This window comes from Manis javanica, unplaced genomic scaffold (genome assembly GCF_040802235.1).
Source record: "Manis javanica isolate MJ-LG unplaced genomic scaffold, MJ_LKY HiC_scaffold_24, whole genome shotgun sequence".
In the NCBI taxonomy this organism is placed as follows: domain Eukaryota; kingdom Metazoa; phylum Chordata; class Mammalia; order Pholidota; family Manidae; genus Manis; species Manis javanica.
In genome coordinates this window covers 1,566,090-1,589,984 of record NW_027332170.1, presented here as the reverse complement: position 1 = coordinate 1,589,984, position 23,895 = coordinate 1,566,090, and the positions used below count along the sequence as shown (strand labels likewise).

General features: G+C 42.5%; 1 protein-coding gene across 9 annotated transcripts in view; it reads right to left on the bottom strand.

Moving 5' to 3' along the window:
• Positions 1–11,732: 11,732 nt before the first annotated feature.
• LOC140847599 (transcription initiation factor TFIID subunit 1-like) overlaps positions 11,733–23,895 on the bottom strand; it is a 117,519-nt gene continuing 105,356 nt past the window's right edge. For 5 of the 9 annotated variants that reach the window (XM_073228286.1, XM_073228288.1, XM_073228287.1 and 2 more), the window contains 6 exons: positions 20,405–20,472; positions 19,944–20,060; positions 16,764–16,880; positions 15,430–15,586; positions 14,632–14,809; positions 11,733–12,004 (listed from right to left, as the gene is read on the bottom strand). In XM_073228286.1, coding sequence (XP_073084387.1) covers positions 11,785–12,004; positions 14,632–14,809; positions 15,430–15,586; positions 16,764–16,880; positions 19,944–20,060; positions 20,405–20,472 — 857 coding nt within the window. In that variant the 3' untranslated portion in view covers positions 11,733–11,784. Of the gene's footprint in view, positions 12,005–14,631; positions 14,810–15,429; positions 15,587–16,763; positions 16,881–17,828; positions 18,803–19,943; positions 20,061–20,404; positions 20,473–23,895 lie in introns of those variants that run through there. The other 4 variants (XM_073228291.1, XM_073228292.1, XM_073228293.1 and 1 more) reach the window with 4 other exon arrangements.

Sequence of the window (23,895 nt, the reverse complement as noted above, 5' to 3'; positions counted from 1 at the left end):
ACCCTCAGCCCAATTTGTTGCATTTTTGAAAATAGCTTTCCATACCAGAGCCCAAACACAGTGCATGGGTGGGGTGCCAGAAACTAGGGAAACAGGAGAGCAAGACCTTTGAGCAGGTCCCGAAGCTGGCACCCCTGTGACAAAAAAAGGGAGTGCTTTTTTAAAGTATTAAAGGGACAGGGATGCCACAGCTGGATGGAAGCTAACTGGATCAAAGTCCAGCAGCTGGAAATTCCAGGGAATACCGGGCACACTAACCCCCTGGGCAACAGCTGTGAGAACCCTCACGGAGGTAAACAGCCAAACAGACCCCCATCAATGACCCCTCCGGGGCCCTGCGTTAGCAGAACAGCAGCCTCAGGCTGACCATGCCCACAGCAAGGGAGCTTCCTCCATACTAGCTGGGCAAGATACAGAGACCCAGTCTACACGCAATTGCCCAACACAAGCCACTACAGGTCGCAGTTGTCCCAGTAAAAAAAGGCAGAAGCTAGTGAAAAGCCTTGGCCCTCCCAGCTGACAGAAAGTTAAAAGCTCACCATTGCACCTATCAACATGAAAAGGCAAAAATATTTGTCCAGACAAGACTAACCCAGACAGCTTCGATACCTGCTACATCTTTCACTGAGAAGGAACCTGGGGTGATTGATTTAACCAGTCTCGCTGAAAAAGAATTCTAAACAAAAGTCATAACCATGCTGATGGACTTGCAGAGAAATATGCAAGAACTAAGGAGGGAGAATATAGAAATAAAACAAGCTCTGGAAGGACTTTAAAACAGAATGGATGAGATACAAGAGACCATTAATGGACTAGACATATCCTATAAAGGATTGACACCCAAAATAAAAAAGAGCCCATGCACCTCAACAAACAAAAGTATATAATCCAATTATAAATGGGCACAGGATCTGAACAGACAGTTCTCCAAAGAAGAAATTGAGATGTCCAGCAGACACATGAAGAGATGCTTCACATCGCTAATCATCAGAGAAATGCAAATTAAAACCACAATGAGGCATCACCTCACACCAGTAAGGATCACCACCATCTATAAGACAAACAACAACAAATGTTGGCGATGATGTGGAGAAACAGGAACCCTCCTACACTGATGGTGGGAATGTAATTTAGTTCAACCATTGTGGAAAGCAGTATGGAAGTTCCTCAAAATGCTCAAAATAGAAGTACCATTTGACACAGGAATTCCACTTATAGGAATTTACCCTAAGAATGCAGCACTCCAGTTTGAAAAAGACAGATGCACCCCTATGTTTATCGCTGCACTATCTACAATAGCCAAGACATGGAAGCAACCTAAATGTCCATCAGTAGATGAATGGATAAAGAAGATGTCGTACATATACACAATGGAATATTACTCATCCATAAGAAAAAAACAAATCCTACCATTCCCAACAACATGGATGGTGCTAGAGGGTATTGTGCTCAGTGAAGTAAGCCAGGCGGAGAAAGACAAGTACCAAATTATTTCACTCATATGTGGAGTATAAGAACAAAAGAAAACTTAAGGAACAAAACAGCAGTAGAAGCACAGAACCCAAGAATGGACTATAGATACCAAAGGGAAAAGGACTGGGGAGGACGGGTGGGAAGGGAGGGATATGGGCAGGAAGAAAAGAAAGGGGGCATTATGATTAGCATGTATAGCGTTGGCAGGGCACAGGGAAGGCTGTGCAACACAGAGAAGACAAGTAGTGATTTTACAGCATCTATACTATGTTGAAGGACAGTGACTGTGAACTTGGTGACAAGTAGTGATTTTATAGCATTTACTATTTTGATGGACAGTGACTGTGAACGGGGACGTGGGGGGGGCTTGTGAAGGGGGAGTCTAGTAAACATAATGTCCTTCATGGAATTGTAGATTAATGTTACTAAAATAATAAAAAAAGGAAAGACTGTAAATTGACTAAAGAAGGTAAGTCCCTAGAGACCCAAGAAATGTGAATATTTTTCTGGGCTTGTAAATAAATGTCAAAGGTTTGACGTGTCCCTCAAAACGCCTTATACTTCTTAACTCATTAAATCTCTCAACAACTCTGAGAGAGGGGTGCCATCATGATTCCCATCTTATAGGTGATAAGAGGAAAGCAAAATGAGGGGAAGTAACTTGTCTGTATTCAAATAGTTAGCAAGAAACTAAACCAGAATTAAAAACCTAAGCATTCGGGCTCCAAGACCTGTGTGATGAACCATCACACAATAGGGCCACACAAAGTGCTCTTAGCAAAAGATGACACCACTGAATGTTCTTAGAAATCATCAAAACCAGGGCTTCTCAAGCACAACATGATTGACATTTGGGGTCAAATAATTCTTTGCTGTGAGGGTAGTCCTGTGTATAGTAGGATGGTTAGCAGCACCCCTACTTTCTGTCTACTCAATGTTGGTGGCCTCCCTCCCCTGCCAATTGTGATACTGGCAAATGTCTTCTTGGAGGGAACACTGCCCCAGGAGGAAAAGCACAGATCTACACTGACCTCTAATACAAACTGACAAAGTGAAATTTTGACATATTAATAAATTAGTCATTGTGAAGCAGAGTGAATTCTTCAAAATCTATGAAAACAGTTTAATTAGTTAACAAGTTGATTTACCAGCACAAGACATATCTAGCGGTGATTAGCTTATGGCTGACTGTATCTCAACAGCAGGAAGGGTGTGGTTTTTTGGAGGATCTGTAACCACAAACCAGAAGGACACCCTCTGGGTTACGTTGCAAAGTAGAACATGGGGAATGCTGCAGATGATGGAAAGAAAAAGTACATTTAAGGAAATAGTGTCAGATTGCATTAGAACATCCAATCTGGTGTTACTACATCTAAAGTCGCATCTTACCTAGAAATGACAAGTCATGTCTACCATTACAAAGCTGTCTTATTGAGAAGAATACAAAATAGGAAATTTCCTTTGTTTCAAAATCACATAATTAGGGATTATTCCTTAACTAAGAATTTACCAAATTAAAAAAGAATTTCTCAGGAGAGACCATTAGGGATCTCATTCTCCATCAGCATTAGCTAACTGCATGCCTACTTCCCCAGCACGTGGCCTCTCTCTGAACTACAGAAGCCTTTTGTGTTTTAGTTCAAGCGTTTCACCTCTCAGACACAGAAGAAAAATCTGTTGCCCAGTCTTGATCCAATCCTTGCTTGCTCCATTGGCCACTATTTCTGCCCCTTCCCGCCTCTAGTATTAGGGCCAGCCCAATAACAGACCTCCAAACTGATATGCTATCAACAGTTTACCAGCAGCCTTTGAAAACTCTATTTGTAAGTTACCTGATTTCCAACTGCAAAGTGGAACTGGGTCTCATTCTGCTCTGTATACACGGATTACCAGTAGAAATGACAAGAAAGAAATGGCATTAGAGTTCAGACTGGAGATGATCTACATATGAATGTTTGAAATACATGAAGGTTCGATTTTAGAGTTCACATTAAATCAATGTTTTTGGAGATAAAACAGTAATGCTGAATGGCTTTCACAATTTCCTTATGAACAAAGCTGCAAAAATTGACATGAGCAACCATGCCAGAAAAAAAGAAAACACATCCCTTTAAAGACTAGTAAAAGTGAACTGATTAGCCTTCCTCAAAGAGCATCCTAGAAGAGCACTATGTTCATTTTACAATGGTGCGAAAGGGTGCCTGCCCGTCAATTTCCTGTACTTTTCGCGACCTGGTAGGAGTAATTCCATTTTCCCCCTTACATGTCAGGTACAAAAGGCAACGGCTCCTCGGCTCCTCTGGCCAGAGGCAACCCCCCTGGGCCCAGCAGTGCCAAGCTTGTTCAGGGGGCGAACGCACCCCGGGATGGTCGCGAGTCCGGAGGGCGCTGACCTGGCGCAGGCGCGCCCACGTGCTGTCCTTGCGCCGCGAAGCCAACGGTCAGCTGAGCCCTGCGGGCCTCCGTCCGTGGAACGTCGGGAAGCTGAACAGGGCGCCCACCGCACCGTCGCCATGGGACACTACCTGGGCAGAGCCTGGGTCCGACCATCGCCCACCGCCGAGCCCAGCCGCAGCTCTGCGTCCGCTCGCGACCGCTCCCCGCCGTCCCGCCCGGCTGGACCCGCACAAGAGCCCGGTCGGGTGAGGCTCCCGATGCCCAGAGGCCCTAGCTCGGCAGGACGCCCGGGGCCCGCCTCGCCAGACCGCCGCGGGGCGAGCCCTTCCCGGCCAGCGCAGGACTCTGGTTGGGAGCTGGCGCTGCTCCGCCCGCCGCCCCGGCGCACGCAGAGCCACGGCGCCCTGTGGGTCCCCCAGCCTGGGGGCAGAGGCGGCCTCTCTAGCGACCCAACGGCCGAGAGGTGCCCGCGCCAGGCCAAGGACACCGAGCTGAGGGCCCGCACCCCGCGCCGGGGCAGGAAAAGGAGCCTCAGCGGACCTCCCCGCCTCGAAGGCCACCACACCAAGAGGCGGCGGCTGAGCCGGGAGCCTTCAGGCCCGCGCGGAGAGATGTAGGGGTCCCTGCCTGCGCGTCCAGCCCCTGGCCTCTGGGAAGCCTCTGCTCCGGGCGCTGAGGAGCCGCAGCTGACACCACGACCACAGCCTGCCCCCTGCCCACCCTCCCCTCCCTCCCCACCCCAGGAGGGCGACTCCCCTTTACCCGCCTTGACCTTATCTGAAATAACAGGAGGCAGTTTTCTGTTACACAGTTTGTCCGTGTCTTTTTTGGATGGAGTCACAGAGCGGGATCTCATCCACGCCACGGTCTCTCCCCATGGAGCAGCCTACACGTCCACCAGTAGCCGACTGGATAAAGTAGATGCGTTCCCCTGGGAATGCCTGGGGTCGGATAACTGCGGTTGGCTTGCTGCCATCCTTTGCACTGTAGCGGTGTAGCAGAATCCCTGGACTGCCCGCTCTAGGTGCCGGTAGCATAACCCCACTGTGAAAAAATATCTATCTCCAGTCATTGCCACATATTCCTGGGGTGCCGGGTGGGGGGAGTACCTGTCAAAAAAAAAAATCACCCCAGTGGAGAACAACTGAGGGACAGTGCCCTCTAGTGACAGAAACAGTCAGATTCGTGCTCCGAAAATGGGGTAAGGGGGGGTATTTAACGCACATCAAATACAAAGGTGAGCACCATGAAGTGCTGTGTGCTTGACAAAAACATCACCCCCATTGAGAAGAATGTTCTGGGTGTGAATTATTCATGGTTTTGCGTTATTGATAAATGTAAAAAAAAAGTATCTGTGTATTTACCCTCTTCAGGCTGCAAAACATTAAAAAGTTAAACAATATCAAACGGGGGGGGGAGGTCCCAGGCAGTGCGGCCGTGTCGGGGGGCAGCCATCTGGAGCAGCACTGGGGAGTGTTCCCTGGAGCAAAGCGCGGCTTCCAGAAACTCACTGCCCACACACGCACACGCACGCGCGCGCGCACACACACACACATACACACACACACACACACACACATACACACATACATACATACATACATACATACATACATACATACATACATACATACATACATACATACATACATACATACCGGTGAGGCTGCGGGCAGCACTCCGTCAGAGCAGCGAGTTGGAGCTGCCTGAACACCCACCAGTAGTGGACTGCGTGAAGTAGATGCAGTACGTGCTGTCAAGGGAGTCCACAGATTAAAGGGAAGAAATAGGCCAATGGGCTCGTGGGCTACTGCGCCAGAGAATTCTATGTGGGGGGTGGATGCCCTGTGCACCGGGGACTTGGAGCATCGAACCTGGCCTCTCTCGGCCACATGCATTAGGACCACCTCCGGCAGTGACAATCAGGAGTGTCTTTAGGTGCTCCCAAGTATCCCCTGAAGGACACAATGACCTGCTGTGGCAAACTACTGAACTACAGCTACACGTGTGTTACAGAACGACATATCTCCACACACACTGTCAAAGCGAAAAGAGGGAGCATTATGTGCAGCACATCCCGTATGCACAAATTAGACAGTACAAAGCCATATTGCTAGCATACTACCAGAGGCCAGAAACCAGGTAAGAGGTCGTTTGGCCACTTTGCCTGTGTTGTTCTTTCCAGCTCAAGCTTCTTTAAATACTGTGCAAGCCTGGATTTGATGGTATTTCCCTTTAGAGAGTCAGAGAATACACTACAAACACAGCAAAGTTCCTCCTCCCATGGAACTTGCTTTCTAAGGGGGGCGGAGACAGAAGATACAAGTAAATGAATGTGCACACTGGCAGGTTGGGGGAAGGGCTATAAAGAAAAGCAGCAGGAGGGATACACACACCTCCCTGAACAGAGCTGAGGCCCCAAATTCTTTCCTGGCCCCCTTGCCATGGAAATATGCTATGCATTCTAGTTCTTTTTTCAGTGTTTCCACTGGGCTGCAACTCATGCTTCTTTGCAATACCTCAGCAAATAAAATGAAAACGTTTCATCCAGTTACAAATAAAGATTTCCCAAAAGACTCAAATTGTTGCTAAAAACATTAAAGCAAAGATTTTCAGTAGAGACACTTACTGTTAGAGACAAAAACTCCTGGACTGAAACTATAAAAAATCAAGCTTTTACTCTGAAGTTGACTACCTGCCTTTTGCTAGACTTGAAGCAAGGCATTTCAGTCTACATGAGTTACTAGAAAGGACATGAGAGCTATGTGCGTAAGGGAGGGCACTGTGGTTGCCATTTTCCTTAGGAAATGCCTTGTTATATGGGACTGTCTTGAGCTCACAACCACGACAATTACCAGTCATCCCTACCCTCTCAATGCCAAGAAACCTGCAGTCAAGGATGAACCCCAAAGCACACATTTATATACACTGCCTGTGCTATGTGGATGGGGTCGGTATCACAGCCAGGTGAAAAATACTTACAAATCTCTTCAAAAGTACGAAGCTCAAAAACAAAAAGGCAGACGAAGGTCATGAAAAACAACGAAAGATGGAGAAACTGTCACAGATGGGATCAGACTAAAGAGGAGTATACACGGGACCAAAGGGTATTAGTTTTAACAAATGGAAATCTGAAAAATTCCATAGCGTCATGATATTGAAGCATTTCTTACTTTTGATATATGTGTCATGGTAATTTAACATGATAACACTAGTGAAACTGGTCAAGCGTCTAGAGCAGAGTTTCTCAACTGCAGCACTATTTACACTTTAGGCTGGTTAATTGTTGTGTGTGTGAGGCAATGCATTCTTCTTTGGCATGTAGAGCAGCATCCCTATTCTCCATACTGGATGCCAGTAGCACATCCAACTATGAAAACCAAAAGGCCTCCAGGCATTTCCAAACATCCTTGAGACCTGCGAAGGGACAAAATCACCCCAGGGTGAGGACCATCTGTACATACACAGGATCCCTCTGTATTATCTCTGCAACTACTTGGTCAATATGTTTCCTCCAAATTAAATGCACACACACACACACAGACATAGACACAGACACAGACACACACATACGAATACAGGAGCAAAGCCGTTGTTTTTGAAGTGGCCTGGGCATAGTAAAATGCTCTACAAGGATGAAACAAGGCAATGGGTTAATAATAGTTCTTACTAACTTCACCCGACAACGAGACAACAGAAACAAATTACTTCAAAGATAACAAAGAGCCTTATTCAAATACAAAATACTGCCATTCACCTGCAGAAGTGTGGTCATTATAATTTTGTAAAATTGTAGACATTTTCTTATGCATTCAAAAATACCAAATATCAGGATACTTCCCACTGTTCTAGTGTCTTAGAAGCATAATTTCCATCATTTTTTCAAGACTGATAGAAGCAAAGCAGGTGACTAGTTTCAGCTGCTTAGTCTCCTTCCACAGAAGAATACCAAGTATCACTGCTACATGAGTGTCTACCAAGAAAAATAAATCTAAGATTTTAGCAAACAAAAAAGAAACCCTGCACTCAAAAATGCCAGCCATACAAATGTAACTGCAGAGATATACTTATATTCTGTTCAGAGACAGTCAGTTGGACTAGTAACGAGTGAACCACTTCCTAAAGCAGACAGGTTGTGAGGAGAGCTCCCCCTGCTTCTGGAGACAGCTAAAAGGCAAAGGCTGTAGATGGAGACACACACGTGGGCCTGGGCTTTCTCCATGTTTGGATGATGCTTTGAGAAATGAACTGATGTCCCGACTCCACCAAGAGAGAGAAACCGAGTCTCAACACAAGGTTTATTCCAGGCAGTAGGGAGCTACTTTGGTGGTCATTTGCATCATACCCCCCATGGGTGTATCTCCCCATGGAACTAAGGCGGAACAAGTGGAGAGACAGGTGTGGGGGCACTGTTTTCTTCTGTGCACTGTACCCCAATAGACAGGCCCCTGGTTCAACAGCCAGGACATTAAGCATGCTTCATTCACTGAGAACAAATGTTTCCTGAGACCTAACAATGATTACCCAATAGGGTTAGGAAGAGAGTTCCTACTACAGGGACATTTAGTTCCAGGACCATGCCCATAAATGCCACGTGCTACTAAATGAACCCTTAAAGACCAAGGTCACAGTGTCTTGAGCCCACCAGATTATTAGAAACCAAAGTAGAAGCAGGTAACTCTTGAGATGCCACAATATGCACACAGGACTCCATGCACTTTGTGGAAAAAGACCTGGGACAATCAAGAGGATGAAAGGCTCCTAGATTCCATATGCCTTGTCCACAGTCTGTCTCAGAAGGGTCTCTGATCCCTGCCTTGATTTAAACTTCAGCATCTCCAAGCAAAGAACACATTTTTAAAATAGGTTACTCAGTCCATCTGCAATACAAGACTTCTGTGGGCCCTGGGATGGGAGGGCAGGGGGCCAGCCTGTGCTGTTGCCAGCTACTGCATTCCTGAACCTTGTGGGAATGGGGTAAGTTATGGCCAAATGAATGGGTGGGTGATGAATTAGTAGAATGGAATTGTGAACACCATTGTTTCTACTCACCATTTCTACATTATTCTAAGAGGGACTCATTGGGAAATTAAATTGGGCAATGACTATGACAATAGGAAAGGGAGAGAGGAATGGATGGAGATTACTACCCAAAACCTTTTCTACCCAATCACACATACTCAGACAACACAATAACCTGGAGAACTCTAGAGTATATATCCTTGAATGTAGCTTAGGTAGGGGAACCTAAGTGCAAGTGCAAATGTCAGGAATTGTAAGGAGAGAAAGTTAATGCTCAAATGGGAGGCACATGAAAACTGATTGAGAGGACTTCAGTAGTTCATTTACTTAGCAACCAAAGGACACAATTTGTTACTGGCACAAGAACAGAGCCACAGACCAGTGGAACAGAATAGAGACCCCAGACATGAACCCAAACACATTGCTCAATTAATATACGAAAAAGGAGGCATGGACATACAATGGGGAAATGACAGTCTCTTCAACAGATGGTGCTGGCAAAACTGGACAGCTACATGTAAGAATGAATCTGGATCACTGTCTGACCCCATACAGAAAAGTAAATTCAAAATGGACCAAACACCTGAATGTAAGTCATTAAACCATAAAACTCTTAGAAAAAAACATAGGCAAAAATCTCATGGACATAAACATGAGTGACTTCTTCATGAACATTACTTCATGTGCAAGGGAAACAAAAGCCAAAATGAACAAGTGGGACTATATCAAGCTGAAAAGCTTCTGTACAGCAAAGGACACCATCAATCGAACAAAAAGGTATTCTACAGTATGGGAGAATATATTCATAAATGAAAGATCCAATAAAGGTTTGACATCCATAATATATATAAGAGTTCATGCACCTCAACAAACAAAAAGCAAATAACCCGAATAAAAAATAGTCAAAGGAGTTGAATAGACAGTTCTCCAAGAAATTCAGGTGGCCAATAGACACATGAAAAGGTGCTCCACATCATTAGTCATCAGAGAAATACAAATTAAAACCACAATGAGGTATCACATCACACCAGTAAGTATGGCTACCATCCAAAAGACAAACAACAACAAATGTTGGCAAGGTTGTGGAGAAAGGGGAACCCTCCTACACTGCTGGTGGGAATGTAAATTAGTTCAACCATTGTGGAAAGCAGTATGGAAGTTCCTCAAAATGCTCAAAGTAAAAATACCATTTGGCCCAGGAATACCACTTCTATGAATTTACCCTGAGAATGTGGCACTCCAGTTTGAAAAAGACACATGCACCCCTATGTTTATCGCAGCACTATTTACAATAGCCAAGATATGGAAGCAACCTAAGTGTCCATCAGCAGATGAAAGGATAAAGAAGATGTGGTACATATACACAATGGAATGTTACTCAGCCGTAAGAAAAAAACAGATCCTACCATTTGCAACAACATGGATGGAACTAGAGTGCATTATGCTCAGTGAAATAAGCTAGGTGGAGGAGGACAAGTACCAAATGATTTCACTCATATGTGGAGTATAAGAACAAAGGAAAACTGAAGGAACAAACAGCAGCAGAATCACAGAACCCAAGAATGCACTAATAGTTACCAAAGGGAAAGGGACTGGGGAGGATGGGTGGGTAGGGAGGGACAAGGGCAGGGAAAAAGAAAGGGGGCATTACGATTAGCATGAATAGTGTAGGGGGGATTATGGGTAGGGCTGTAAAACACAGAGAAGACAAGTATTGATTTTACAGCATCTTACTACGTTGATGAACTGTGGCTGTGAAAGGGTATGTGGACGGGGGCTTGGTGAAGGGCGGAGACTAGTAAACTTAATGTTCTTCATGTAATAGTAGATTAATGATACCAAAATAAAAAATAAATAAATAAATATAAATAAATTAGCTCCAGGAAGACTTCACTGACTTCTTCATACATGATCACTCCTCTATTTTCGCCTACACTTTGTATCTAGCTTCTTAACTGCACTTATCTCAAATTATTGTAGTAATTTATTAAAATGTTTTAAATCCCGTTCCCCTTCCCTCAACTTCATTGTGAGCTCTTTGGGTAAATGAAATGTGTCATATTTATGTTTGTATCCCAAGGACCTGATAGAGTGCTTATTCTGGAGCAGATGCTCTGTAACAAATCTGTTGAGGACTTTATGTCTCTAGGAACATTTACTGAGTACCTACTATGCACAGAATGATATCCTAAGTATGAGAAGAAATAGAAGACAGTCTTTGCCCTAAGGAAATCATCATTGCCCTACTTTTTCCCCTGGAGGTAGGGGGGCAGAACACAGTTACATGGCAACTTTTTATTTCTGACATAAGGGCTGTTGCAAAGATTTATGGCCATTTCAGCCTCAAATCCACTTAGGAACAAGGCACTGCATAATCACATAAAGCAACAGGCAATTTGTCCAACAGATATGTTTTTAGTGTGATACAGAGTCCACCAGAATCCAATTCTCTGTCCCAGCAAAGGGGGTGTCTCCTGTTCCGGCCTACAAATTAGAAAATCGATATGATACCATGCTTGTAAAATTTCTAATACATCAAGAGGACGTAAAGGTATTAGTCCTTTCATAATTTCTCCTCCCTTCCCAGGGAAAAATGATACCAAGAGCAATTAAATGGATTTAAAGAGGGCTCTAGAGATGGAGGAGATTGCTCTCTTTTTGTTAGTAGTAGGGGAAGGGGGTTGCTTTTAAATCGAAGGGTGGCGATGTTGCCCCAGGAAGATCAGGAGAGGTGATCTGTTATCATTTACTTACTACTCTTAAAAGGCTAAGGTGTTAGTTAACCTGGTGATTTCAGGATCAGACACTGCACATATATAAACAAATTGGGGAAAGGTGAACCACCTAGGCTGGAGAACAGGGAAGGCTGACCAAGGAGGCCCAAAGGAAGCCTCATTCTTCAGAGTCCAAGTCACTGTCCCCAGCAATGGAGTGGAAATCCTCACTGTCCTCCTCATCCTCTGACAGTTGGACCTGGCTTAGTGTGCTCGGCCCAGAGCACTGCTCTTCCTCCTCATCTTCTTCTTCCTCTGATACCTCAGACCCACCGATGCTGCTGACGCTTGTGTCTCGGGTGTTCGACTTGGGATCAGGCTCCTCATAGCTTCCATAACTGAGAAAAGAAACATGTCATCTCTCAAGCTCAGGCACCATCCTCTAGCTGACCAGTCCCATTCTTGGTGCCACCAAGGGATCATCCCATCTCACCTCCCCTGGACACTAAAATGACTGATTCTGGGCTATTCTACAGACCCGAGAGAAAAATGATCCTCTTCAAAAACATCAACTAGCCAGCTTCATATACACAAGCACCTGAATGGAACTCCCCTACCTCAATGAGACACTTCCTGCTGACATGACCATAAATGCTGACAATCTGTTTCACCTACCACTTACAGCATCACTGATCTACGAATCCAGGTAGTCAACAGCACCCAAGATTCTACCTCTTCAATATATCTTGTCTCTACACCCTCCTTTCCATCCCTACTCTGCCTCACTTAGCTTAGTCCTTTGTTTTCTCTGGCCTGCACCACTGAAATCCAATTAATTCTTCACACTTCTACCAGAGTGCTCTTTATTTTTTGTTTGTTTTGTTCTTAATTTTAATTTAAAAAAAAAAATCAAACAAGTAATGCAAGTTCACTAGTCAAAAAGTTAGAATATACACCACAAAAAAAGAAAAAAATCACCAAGTAACTCCACCACCCAGAGATAAAACTTTTGGTATATGACCTTCCAATTTTTTTTTCTAGCACTTTGCTTAGATACTTAAAACATTTTTTTTTACAAAATTAGAGTACTCTACATACTCCTCAGGAGTCTGCTTCTTTTTTTTTACTAATAATTATGATGAACAGCTTTCCATGTCAATAAACACACATCTATAGCAGCATTTTAATAGCTGCATGGTAGTCCATGTATGGCTGAAACATGATTTACCAGTCTTTCCCTGGGACACTTAAGCTGTCTCCAATTTCCTATCAGAAACAATGCTGTGATGAACATCCTTGAACAAACATCTTGATGAAAGTGTTTTACTATTCCATAGGATAATTTCCTAAACATGGAATTTTGGGGCCTAAGGGGATGCACATTTTTAAGTTTTTGATTTATAATGATAAATTGTTATACCTCTCTTCTGCCCACCCCATTTTATCAATTTACATTTCCACCAGTCATTTGCGAATGTCTTTTCCAACACTGGGCATAGGCATTACCATTCATTTTAATTGTTGTCAATCTCCTAGGTAAAAAATTACATTTCCTGGTTTTATTGCCTTTCTTTAATTCTTAAGGAAGTTGTTTTTTCATATATTTATTGGTCATTTGCATTTCTTTTGTGAATTATTAACTCAAGTTATTTTGACCATTTATCTTTTCGGGCACAGAGAAATCTTTCCAAAATGGAGACCTGATCATACTGTACCCTCACAATCAGTGTCGACCCAAAACGTCCAGGCCCTCATGACTTAGTCCTTTCCAACCTCTTTAAATGATCTCTATCACATGAATAATGGATCAAAAGCTCCAGTCACATGAGCTACTTGCATTCTCTACAAGTGCTTCATGCCTCTGTATCTTCCAACAAGCTATTCTTACTCTCTAGAGTGCCTTTTGCTTTCTTCATCTAGCTAATTCCTACCCTGATTCAGCTCAGCTTCTTTCTCCACCCAGCTCCTTCCCTACTCCTACCCAAGTCCCAGAAAACCTTATTGCTACCTATCATAGCACATTTCGTGTTGCACTGTGACTGTTTAGCTGTTTTAGGTTTCCCACTAGACTGCATTCTTTGAAGGAAGGGACCACATCTTAGTTGCTTTCGTACTTGTGATAAGTATTTGCTAAATGAATAAAGATTTTTAACTGTTTGCCAGACACCTCTGCCTACATACATCATATGTATCTTAAATCCAACATGTACAAAAACAAATTATTTTTTTCTTCCTTTCCCACCTCATCTAATACTTGTTCCTACTCTGTCCTATTGCAGTGAAATTTCCATTCATTTTATACCTGATCTCCTTACCTCCTAAATCCAACTGATCTACTCTCCAAATAGCTCTTGAACACATCACTTCCTTTTACCCCTGCTTCTAACAGATCCCAGTTGAGATCCTCATCATTGTCCAGGAATTACTTATTTAATATACAAATTTGATGTTGATTCCTTTTTCTCAAAGTGGTGATTCTATTACCCAAAACTGAAATGTCTGAGCATGCCATTTAAGATCCTCTACAATCCAGTCCCTTGATACTTCTGGAGTCACAGCTCCCAACACCACTGCTCTGGAACAAACTTTGTTATATTTCTGCGCCTTGAATCTATTCTAACTCTAAGAGTCTCCTCACCTGCTGCCATTTACAGTAGACTCCTATGCATCCTATAAGGCCCAGTTTAAATGATCCCTTGTCTGTGAAACTGTCTGATTACCCCAAGCAGAGTGAGAGACTCCTTTCTCAGTGATGACTTTGTACTTTGTACTTAACTTAAGCTACAGCACTTATTACATTGCATTTGTAATGATTTTGGTTTTATAAGTCTCTTCCACTAGACTGTGAGCTCCTCAAGAGCAGGATGGTCTTGCTACTTTGTGTCCCCAAGGGCCTAGCAGAGTGCCTGGCCCTAGTAGGTGGCTCAGGAAATGTTTGATGGATGAAAGAAATCTGATGCTGGACCCTTTGACATCATAGCTGGGCAGTGATGTCACAGCCCTGTAGCATGTTGCAGTCGATTACCTGATGTTGCTATCCTCCAGATCAGGAGAAGCCTCCCCACCATCTCCCTCATAGGATATCATGCTTTCTTCATTTTCCAGGCCCATGCTTGTGTTCTCTTGAAGCATGCAGCACTGTTTGGGTCTTATCCCACCAGATCCTACATCGGAGTTACTTCCACTTTCACTCAGCTGGATAGCTGTGAAGAGAGACAGACCCTGAGATAAGCTTGACAGAATTACCATCTTTGTTTTGGTCTTCCAAAACTAGTTACTTGCGTACATCTATATAGGCATCTTGCCTGGATGCCTCACATCTGAGGATTGTGTACAGTCAACAGTGGCAAGATCTGTGGTATGGAAACTGAGTTCAGACAATTATTCCTTCTTCCGTCTCAGTCCAATCTACCTGTTTTTTCCCTATCATCTTTTCCTATACTTTTTCCCTGTCATTGTCATTAATCCACAAAACATCCCAAAGCAGGGTCTTTTCCTCCTAATTTTCCTTCCCTACTATGCCATATAAGGCATTTCTTCTAGTCTTTATCAAATATTCAAACCAAAGTTGCTACTAAGGCATTGCATTGCCTTTTCCTGCCATCTTTTAAACCTTCTTCTCCTGTTTTATTTCCTCACTTCCTCTAAGGCTAAAGAATCTGATCACCCTATGAGTGAGTCTTCAGGCCTCTAAGGCCTATAAATGGAACTTCAATAGAAGAGCAACTTCTGGCAACAGCATATGAGGCCAAGAGCTTCTTATCCAGTCCTGAGGGTACTCTGGTAAGCTATATAGGAACAGAAGCAAAGGAACCAGCTTTACCAGAGAAAGGATTATCTCCTTCTTCTTCACACCCAGCGTCTTCCTCATCGTCTTCTCCTTCAGACATAAGCAAATCCTCATACAGGACTCTGGCTTCAGGTTGTTGCACAGTTCCTTCCTCTTCATCTGCAAGATCACCATCTGCATCTTCACTTTCCTGAATTAAGACCAGTTGCATGTCAAAGTCCCATCAACAGACCAAGTAAGAGACCAGAAGATGCCACCAGCCACCCTTGCTATCAGTTTCATAGGAAGTTAAGTAATTGTGGTGGACAGACTTCCTGAGCTAGTAACAAGGATTAAAGTCAGATTGGACCTCCCTATGGAGACCCTCTGATACCCTGGGATTTGCCCTGCCCTGTACTACTGGGGCTTCTACCATGTAAGAGTGTAATGTAACCATAAGCTTTCTATAAGCATACTCACTGGGGCTGGAGTCTTAGGTTTCCCATCCTCCTCCTCCTCCTCCTCATACCCTTCAATATCCACATCAGAGACTTCCTCACCCAGACTACCTTGGCCCTGGTGCATCTGAGTAAGGAACACAAATAGCTCATGCCTGTGGGAGTTAACCAAGGGATCTCACCCGGAAGGATGCTCCTCACTGATATCCCAGTCAACAATACCAGAGAAAGGTATGGAAACTGAGTTCCCAAATAGTTAGTGGGGGCTGTTTACACAGCTTAAGGCATGTGTACTTTCCCCCGTTGGTTCTCTGGAAGTCATGGGTAGGGTAAAAACCCAAAGAACAGGAAGGTCCTTTGCCTCCTCTTACTGTATCACCATAAGAAGACTTCCTTTCTAACCCAAGCTTTCCTTAGCTTGTGTTGGACTCTGGGATAGAAAAACTCTCCAGGGTTTTTGCACTTGCCAGTGGAACCCTGACTGAGAAAAACTGATAGAGGATTTCTGGCTTCAGATCAGGAATATCTTCTGGTACCTCTAGAAAAGACCAATATTAAAATTCTAATTTTATTTTATACATATTTTTCATTTAGATTATCGCACACATAGGTGAAGTAGCAGGGAAATTATTCTGAACTGTCTCTGAGTGCAGGTGGTATCTCTAAGTCATCTGTCAGGTTGCTCTGATGCCTCTTACACTTCCCTGAAGTTCTGCTGTGCCTGACTCTGCCCATGGGGAGACACAGAAGATGCCAGTCACATGATCTGCTACCATCCCACCTTGAAATTACATTTCTAAGCCTTCGTTCCCAGGGCCAAGGGGCACAATCATCCTTGACACCGGTCATATATCATCACTACCACTGCTCCCCACCTCAGAGCACACTACCAATCACACAAAGAGAAAAAGAAAATCCTACTTCTGTTACCTGCTTTTCTGGTGTGGCAGTAGGAATATCCAGGACAGACATACTGCTCTCATCTTGAAATACAGAGGCATCTCGAGACACACTGAGGGATGTGCTGTTATCATACAAATCAGGAGGCTGTGGCATAAATCAGACAACTTAGCTTCTACTTACGAAAGGGAGAAATACACAGAACTCCCCCTTAAAATGTTCACTGCAGAAAAAGGTCATGCAGAATTATCTGATTTAAAGAGAAAACATAGTTTGGCACAGGTTTATGTAGACAGGTTTTGGGAACCTTACAAATGTTGCTCATTCTAGCAGAGAGACTTCTGATGCACATGATCAGAAGCCTGAAGCAGAAAACCATCAAAGCTATGGGACCATTCTATATCCTAACAGCCTTTCTGGTCAATAACCTAGTTTTTTCTAGGCCTTGCCTTATTATTTTTAGGTCCAGGGCTTCAACCAGTGCTATTTTGATTGTTTGGTTTGGATCTCTAATAGGAAATGGGATAAAGGAATTTTAACTCCAACAAGAGCATGGAATGGGTTAATAGCTTTTGAGCTCTTCAGAGGATGCTATGAGGCAAAATGGTGTGGTGAAAAGCCATGGGCTTTGCAATAAACTGCTCTGGGCTCGAGTCCTGGCTCCATCACTTGCAAGCTGAGTAACCTTAACTAATTGCTTACTCTAAACCTGGGTTTCCTCAATTGTAAAACCTACCTCACAAGGTCGTTGGGAGAACTAAGAGAGAGAAGTGTTAAGCCCCTTACCCAATGCCTGGTATTCAATAAATTATAGACCTCTTCTCTCTTCCCTCTCCTGAAGAGAACAGGGATTTAGCAAAAGGACTACTCAGTGACAGGAGGGCAAGCAGATCAATAAAGAACAGGCTGGAGAAGTAGACTTCTCTAAAAAGCTGGCTGAGGGCAGAAATATTATACAGCTATTTAAAAATCATGTTTTTAAAGACTACTCAATGAAATAAACTGTTTGTAATGTGAAAACAAGACAGAAAGCCATACTGACCATTCCACTTTAAAAATGTGTCTATAAAAGCATGCACATGTGTATATACTCACAGACACTCACATCACGGACTTGAAGGAGACACACCAAAATGTTCACAGTGGTTGGTTCTGAGTGGAAGACTTGACTTTAGGCAATTTATTTATTCTTTATATTTCCCAATTTTTCCCAAAGAACACATAATTTTGATCAACCAAAAATTCACATACATGATACTGTCTCTCATTTAAAAAGCAAACAAGTGAGGCTCATTGAGAAGAGGGTTTTGGAGAAAGAGAGGCAAGACAATTCAAATCACTACAGAGCAGATAAACTAGCTCTGGAACATAAGAGAAAATCAGGAATGAAAGGCTTTGCGAGGAACTGCAAAGTAAGCAGTTTTAGATAAGGGGTTAAGTCGAGTGTACGACACAATGACAAGCTAGGTGGAAACAGTTGAGTGAAAAATGCATTACTGACTACCACCATTTAGAGCTGTTAGTAAAGTATTACTCTTATGTTTCTATGCAACTAGAGTTGTATAATGCCTGGTCAAACTTTTGCAAACACTCTTTGATTAAACATTTGGGTCAGAAGAGTGGTAATGAGTAAGGACAATCACTCATGTGCATCTTCCTCAGGTTAAGAGGTAATGAACTGGGTTTACTATTTTAAAATGTATATGTAAGAGTGAAGGCGACAATGAGAGGGTAAGCTAGAAGGATGCAGCAGCAATCTACACCCCACCCTTCCCAGGAGATCCTCTAACTGCACTAAGCAATAGCTACTGCTCAAGCAGGATTAACAGTTTCCAGATTTTCCTCAGCTCTTTCAGGTAGTGTGGGAAGGGTAGGGAAGAAAAGGGAGATGGCTTTTAGGTTTAAAGCTTTGACTCACCCAACGACTAGGTTTACATTGTCATAGACTAGAGCAAACCATGCGCCATAGAGTGGCTCGTCTCTCCTGGGAAATGGTGGCTAAAACCCAGGCTTTAACTTACCGGAAAGGGCCTTGTGGAAGCTGTGGGCCTATTAGACCCCTCAGTAACCTAGGTTTGGGGTGAAAGAGAAAGTAAAAGATAGATAGGGAGAGTGCATCAATGAGATACAGACAGCAATAATCCAACAAAGATCACATAGGTCCCATTATTAGTTCAGAGTAAAACCTCAGTAGAATGAAAAAAATGTTTTCCAGTGGAAATTAGGAGAATTTTGCATTCAAAGATTGGGTTGAGTCTGAAGGGGCCTCTGAGGACTTTGTAGACAACTTTCATACAGATGAGGAAACATTTACTGAATGTGTACTATGTGCAAGGCAAACAGGCTTATTTAATATTTACAACAATTTTGAGAAATATACTTGAGAGAAAAAGGAAACTGGGTTAGAGAGGTTAACTTAGCGTCTCAGCCTCACAAAGCTAGATAGTAGCAGAGCTAAGATCCAAACCGAGGCCTGTTTTATCCAAACTTCATGTGCTTCCCACTTTACCATGGTGCCTCCAATCGAGAAACCAAGCACAACCTGTATTCTGGCGAGGCCATTCCTTTAAATATGCCAGCCCTCTAAGAGTACAGTATAGATGAAATACACTTAGTATATATTCAAGGGTCAGAACAGAAAGACTAAACATTTCTTATTAATCCTGCTTTCTAAACCTTTTGACATGAAATTAAGGAATATTATAAATGTTACCGATCTTCATTTTCGAGGAGAGGGAGCCAATCCAGGAAAATGGGTAACATCTGAGTTACACTAAGATGGGGATGAGTAATCAGGCATCTATAAGGCACAGAAACAATGTGGCCCACATGTATAACTAAGTCTATATGTAGTTATATAGGCTCTAGGATGTCCTAGAGCCCCAGTTCATGGGCAGGACGGCTCCAGAGACTCAAAAGGATGCCTCTGGCCATAATGGTCAGGAATCTGGTATTCCTAAATACTGCCTAAACAACAAACACCCCACCCCACTCATTCATTCCATATCTGCCTCTCTTGGATTCAACAAGGCCACCAAGACCGATGGCCCTCACTCACCTTAGCCTTTGAGAAGACAAGAAAGCACACAAAAGGCATATGAAGAGGAAGGACAGAGAGGAAGGGTATCTCAGTCAATACATTTGTTATGCTCCCAACTTCCCAAACCAATAAGAAAACTCTAAGAGGAAGTTCCTAGTCCTCAGACTCACCTGGGATGTGTAAGGGCCTGGAGTCATGGGGTTCAAGCTTTCTAAATCTGCTTCCTCCAAAGCTGCTTCTTTAGCTGTACAAATATCCTTCTCAAGTTGAGTCAAATGCTCATCATACTGAGAAATAAAGAAAATTGGTGAATTCATTCAATATGTGCTTTAGATCCTGGAGATACAAAAGCAAACAGAGCAGACAAAATTCCCTGTCTTTATGAGCTGCTATTCTAGTGGCAGAATAGATATGAAAATTAAAATAAGTAATTGTATAGTTTGATAAAATAATTGAATGCTAAGGAGGAAAATAAAGCATGGAAGGAAACACGGATGTGGGGTGAGGGTGGGGGTGGGGGTGGGACGTTACACTTTAAAATTCGACAGGCAGGGAAGGCAAACCTCCTCAGACAAGGAAACAAAGGGATTCCAGGAAGCTGGATTCCAAGGGGACCTCCTCTTACACCTACCTCAGTCAATGTCTGGTAACAGATGTTCACAATCTCCTGAGCAGTCTTAGTATACTGACTCTCAGGCCCTTCAGATGAAAAAAGGAAATGTCACTAATTTTGTAGACTTCAGTTCCAGAAATTGAGATTCTGTAACCTACGGTAGTTGTCCCATTATCCCAGACCCCAAAAATTATGCTTCAGCTTTAACTTGAACTTCTGCTCTGCATTTGAAGGTGAAAATTTTCAAACATATACAAAAACAGAGACACTTCTATAGTGAACACTCATGTACACATCACCAGCTTCAATGATTACCAATATATGGTCAAGTTTCTTTCATTTATAACTAAACTTTCATACTGCTCCAAAATTATTTTGAAACAAATTCCAGTATTATTTCATTTCATTCATAAATCAGTATGTGTCTTTAAAGACTCATAGAAAAATAACTATGATATTATAATGGCAGATACATGTCATTATATATGTCAAAACCCTAAAAATGTGCAACATCAAGAGTGAACCCTAATGTGAACTATGGGCTTTGGGTGATAATGATTGGTCAGTTCAGGTTCGTCAACTATAACATATGTATCACTTTGGTGGGGGATGTTTATAATGAGGGAGGCTACATGTGGAGGGGGCCAGGGTATATGGGAACTCTGCAGCTTCTGTTCAAAGTTGCTCTAAAGTGCTCTAAAAAATAAAGTCTATATAAAAAGAGAAAAACCAAGCCAACTATGTAACATCTAAAATAATTAACAGTAATTCTTCAATATTATTAAACAGCTAGTCAACATTCAAATTTCACCAACTGTTTCATAAATGCTTTTCTATATCTCATTTATTTGCATCAAAATCCAAGCAAGGTCCACACACTGCATTTGGCTGATGTGCCTCTTTAAAGCACACGTACCTATCAGGTAATTCTTAACAAAACCATGTAGCTAGCTCCCATATGGCCTTTGTCACAAGTTGCAAACTGGTGGCCTGCAGGCCTATCCAGTTTTGTTTGGTCCACATAAAAGATCAGTTCAGTTTGTGAAAATGGACTGAGATGTATACCCCTAATATACACGCTTTTTGGTATGTAAATTAAACATCAATAAAAGGGTTTAAGAAACTTGGCTGACAGTCATAAGGTTTCATATAAATAACCAAAGTCTGGCTTCTCTTAAATAATTTAAAGGTGTGGCAACAGAGTCAGCATTCCCACAAGGCACCAATGGGCTGGAGTGGAGTAGCAGCTGCTCCTTTTAGGTAAGGCAGGGGTTCTCCAAGTTACCACAGCAGAATCCACCAGGTCTGCTTAACTCATTTATGCCTGGACCCTGAAGGCATGCGAGGTTTTGATACCTTCCTTAAGGGCTTTCTAATATTCTTTAATATTCATTCATTCACTCATTCATTCATTCCATTCACCCCTTCCTTCCTTCATAACACATTACTGAGAACCTTCTACGTGCCTGGCTTTATACCCTGAAATGAGTAAGACATAGACTATTCCCCCTAGAAGCTTAGAGTCTAGTATAGTGAGAGAGACTATAAACAAACAGGGTGATACAATGCAGTAGAAAAGCATACACAGGGTTAGGCACAGAGGAAGAAGTAGCAATTCTGGGAGGTAAGAGAGGAAAAGGAATTAAGGAAAGGCTCCACAGAGGAGGTAATGCCTGAATTAAACCTACTGTTTATCAGAATGTAAGGGATAAAAAATATACATGTGCCTGTGAAGTTTTCATGCCATACCTACTTGATTATTACAAGTGATTATACAGTTAAGTCTCTTTCAGTTAAAAGCTCTCATAAGTATAGACCATCTAATCTTTAAAATACATAAAATAATGCTGTGTCCTCACACAGGCTGACTGACTGTGCCAAACACAAATACAACAGAAAGAAAACTAAGTCAACTATCCAGGTATTTAGGACATAAATAAAAGCCAGCCACAGCTGGCTTATAATCAAGAATATTTTGAGTGACAGAAGACTGCAACTCAAGTTTTCTAGAGTTCTAATCTCCCAGGGTCTTCAGTAGGTTGGTCCCCAAAATACTGATGGTGACAGACTGCCAAAGTTATCAGAAAAGCTTTCATCTTAACAGTGATGTGTTGCTAAAGAAAACGGACTGCGTACCAGTCATGCGCTGCCTTCACCGAGCCAGTACAACATCAGCTTCAGAGAGTGTACTGGCTGTTTTACCTATACGAATCTGCCCCATGGCAAAAAATCCAGCCTACTGATTAATAATTTCACCCTTAGTATACTTCAGTTTGGAAACTTAAACATGAACTAACCCTTCAGTATCTCAACACTCTCATTTATAATACAGGGAAAAATCACTTTCATACATTTGCAAAATTTTCTCTTACTTTAAACCATTCCAAAGATGGGACCTGTTCTCTCCCTATTTTCTTTGTGACACTCATCTCTGAAGAAATACCTAATAATACCAGCAGAATATGAAAAAATACACTGTTTACACAGCTGATACACTTGTCTTGTGTTCCAGTCACTAGCTGTTTGTGTCTCATGCCAGTTTTTGATAATCCATATTCTCAAGGGTTACAAGGTTTAAACTATTTACCTCTGTGACTCTACTATACATGCAAAGTAGCATTTAAGTTATTTTTGATTAAAGATGGTAGTGGAGTTGGCAAACGACTGTTAATACCACTGAAAAAGGATAAAAATACCCAGATATTTTCTTATCTCTACCTCTACCAGGAATTCTTGAATGGGGTGGTAATGAAAGAGCAATACATGAACCTCCTAAAACTTAACAAAATTATATATGTAATACACGTTTGTCTGGATAGAAGACCTGTGGTTTTCCATGAGACTCTCAACAGAGTCCATAACCCCTCCCCCAATCCCACCCCATATCAAGCTAAATATATCACACTCTATATTCTCCAGCAATGAGAAACTTCCTAAAATTAGGACAATCAACTTTAGGTATCACAGCTTATGAAGAAAAGGAGTCCAGTAAAGAGACACACAAAGCTAACAGGGCCTCTGTGGTAATAATAAAGGTACTGGGGTAAATAGCGTGTGGGGAAAAAGATTAAGTAGAAACGGAATACCAAGTTCCCAGTCCACACAGAGCTACTACATGGAAAATGAGAACTCACAGAGTAGTTTCCAGAATGACATGAAAGTGAGTATGAAAAACAAGGTCAACTATGATTTATCACTGGTCCTACAGGAGAATAAGCTACCCATTTACAAAAAGAAATGTTTTCTGAATATGAATAAGCTACTCATTTACAAAAAGAAATGTTTTCTGAATATATTTTACTTCTCCCTCTCTTCTTATTAAATCATGGCAAAGCAACTGTAAATGTCTTGTCAAAGAAATACATTCGTTTATATTTTGCCTCACTTCAAACAAGGATGGTCAACAGCCTACATATTATTCAAATCTCAATGTTCCTAAATAGTGTAATTCCAATGACAGCTTGGGAAAGTTGATGTTCTACCAAAATCAAGAAAAGTCCTTCTGTCAT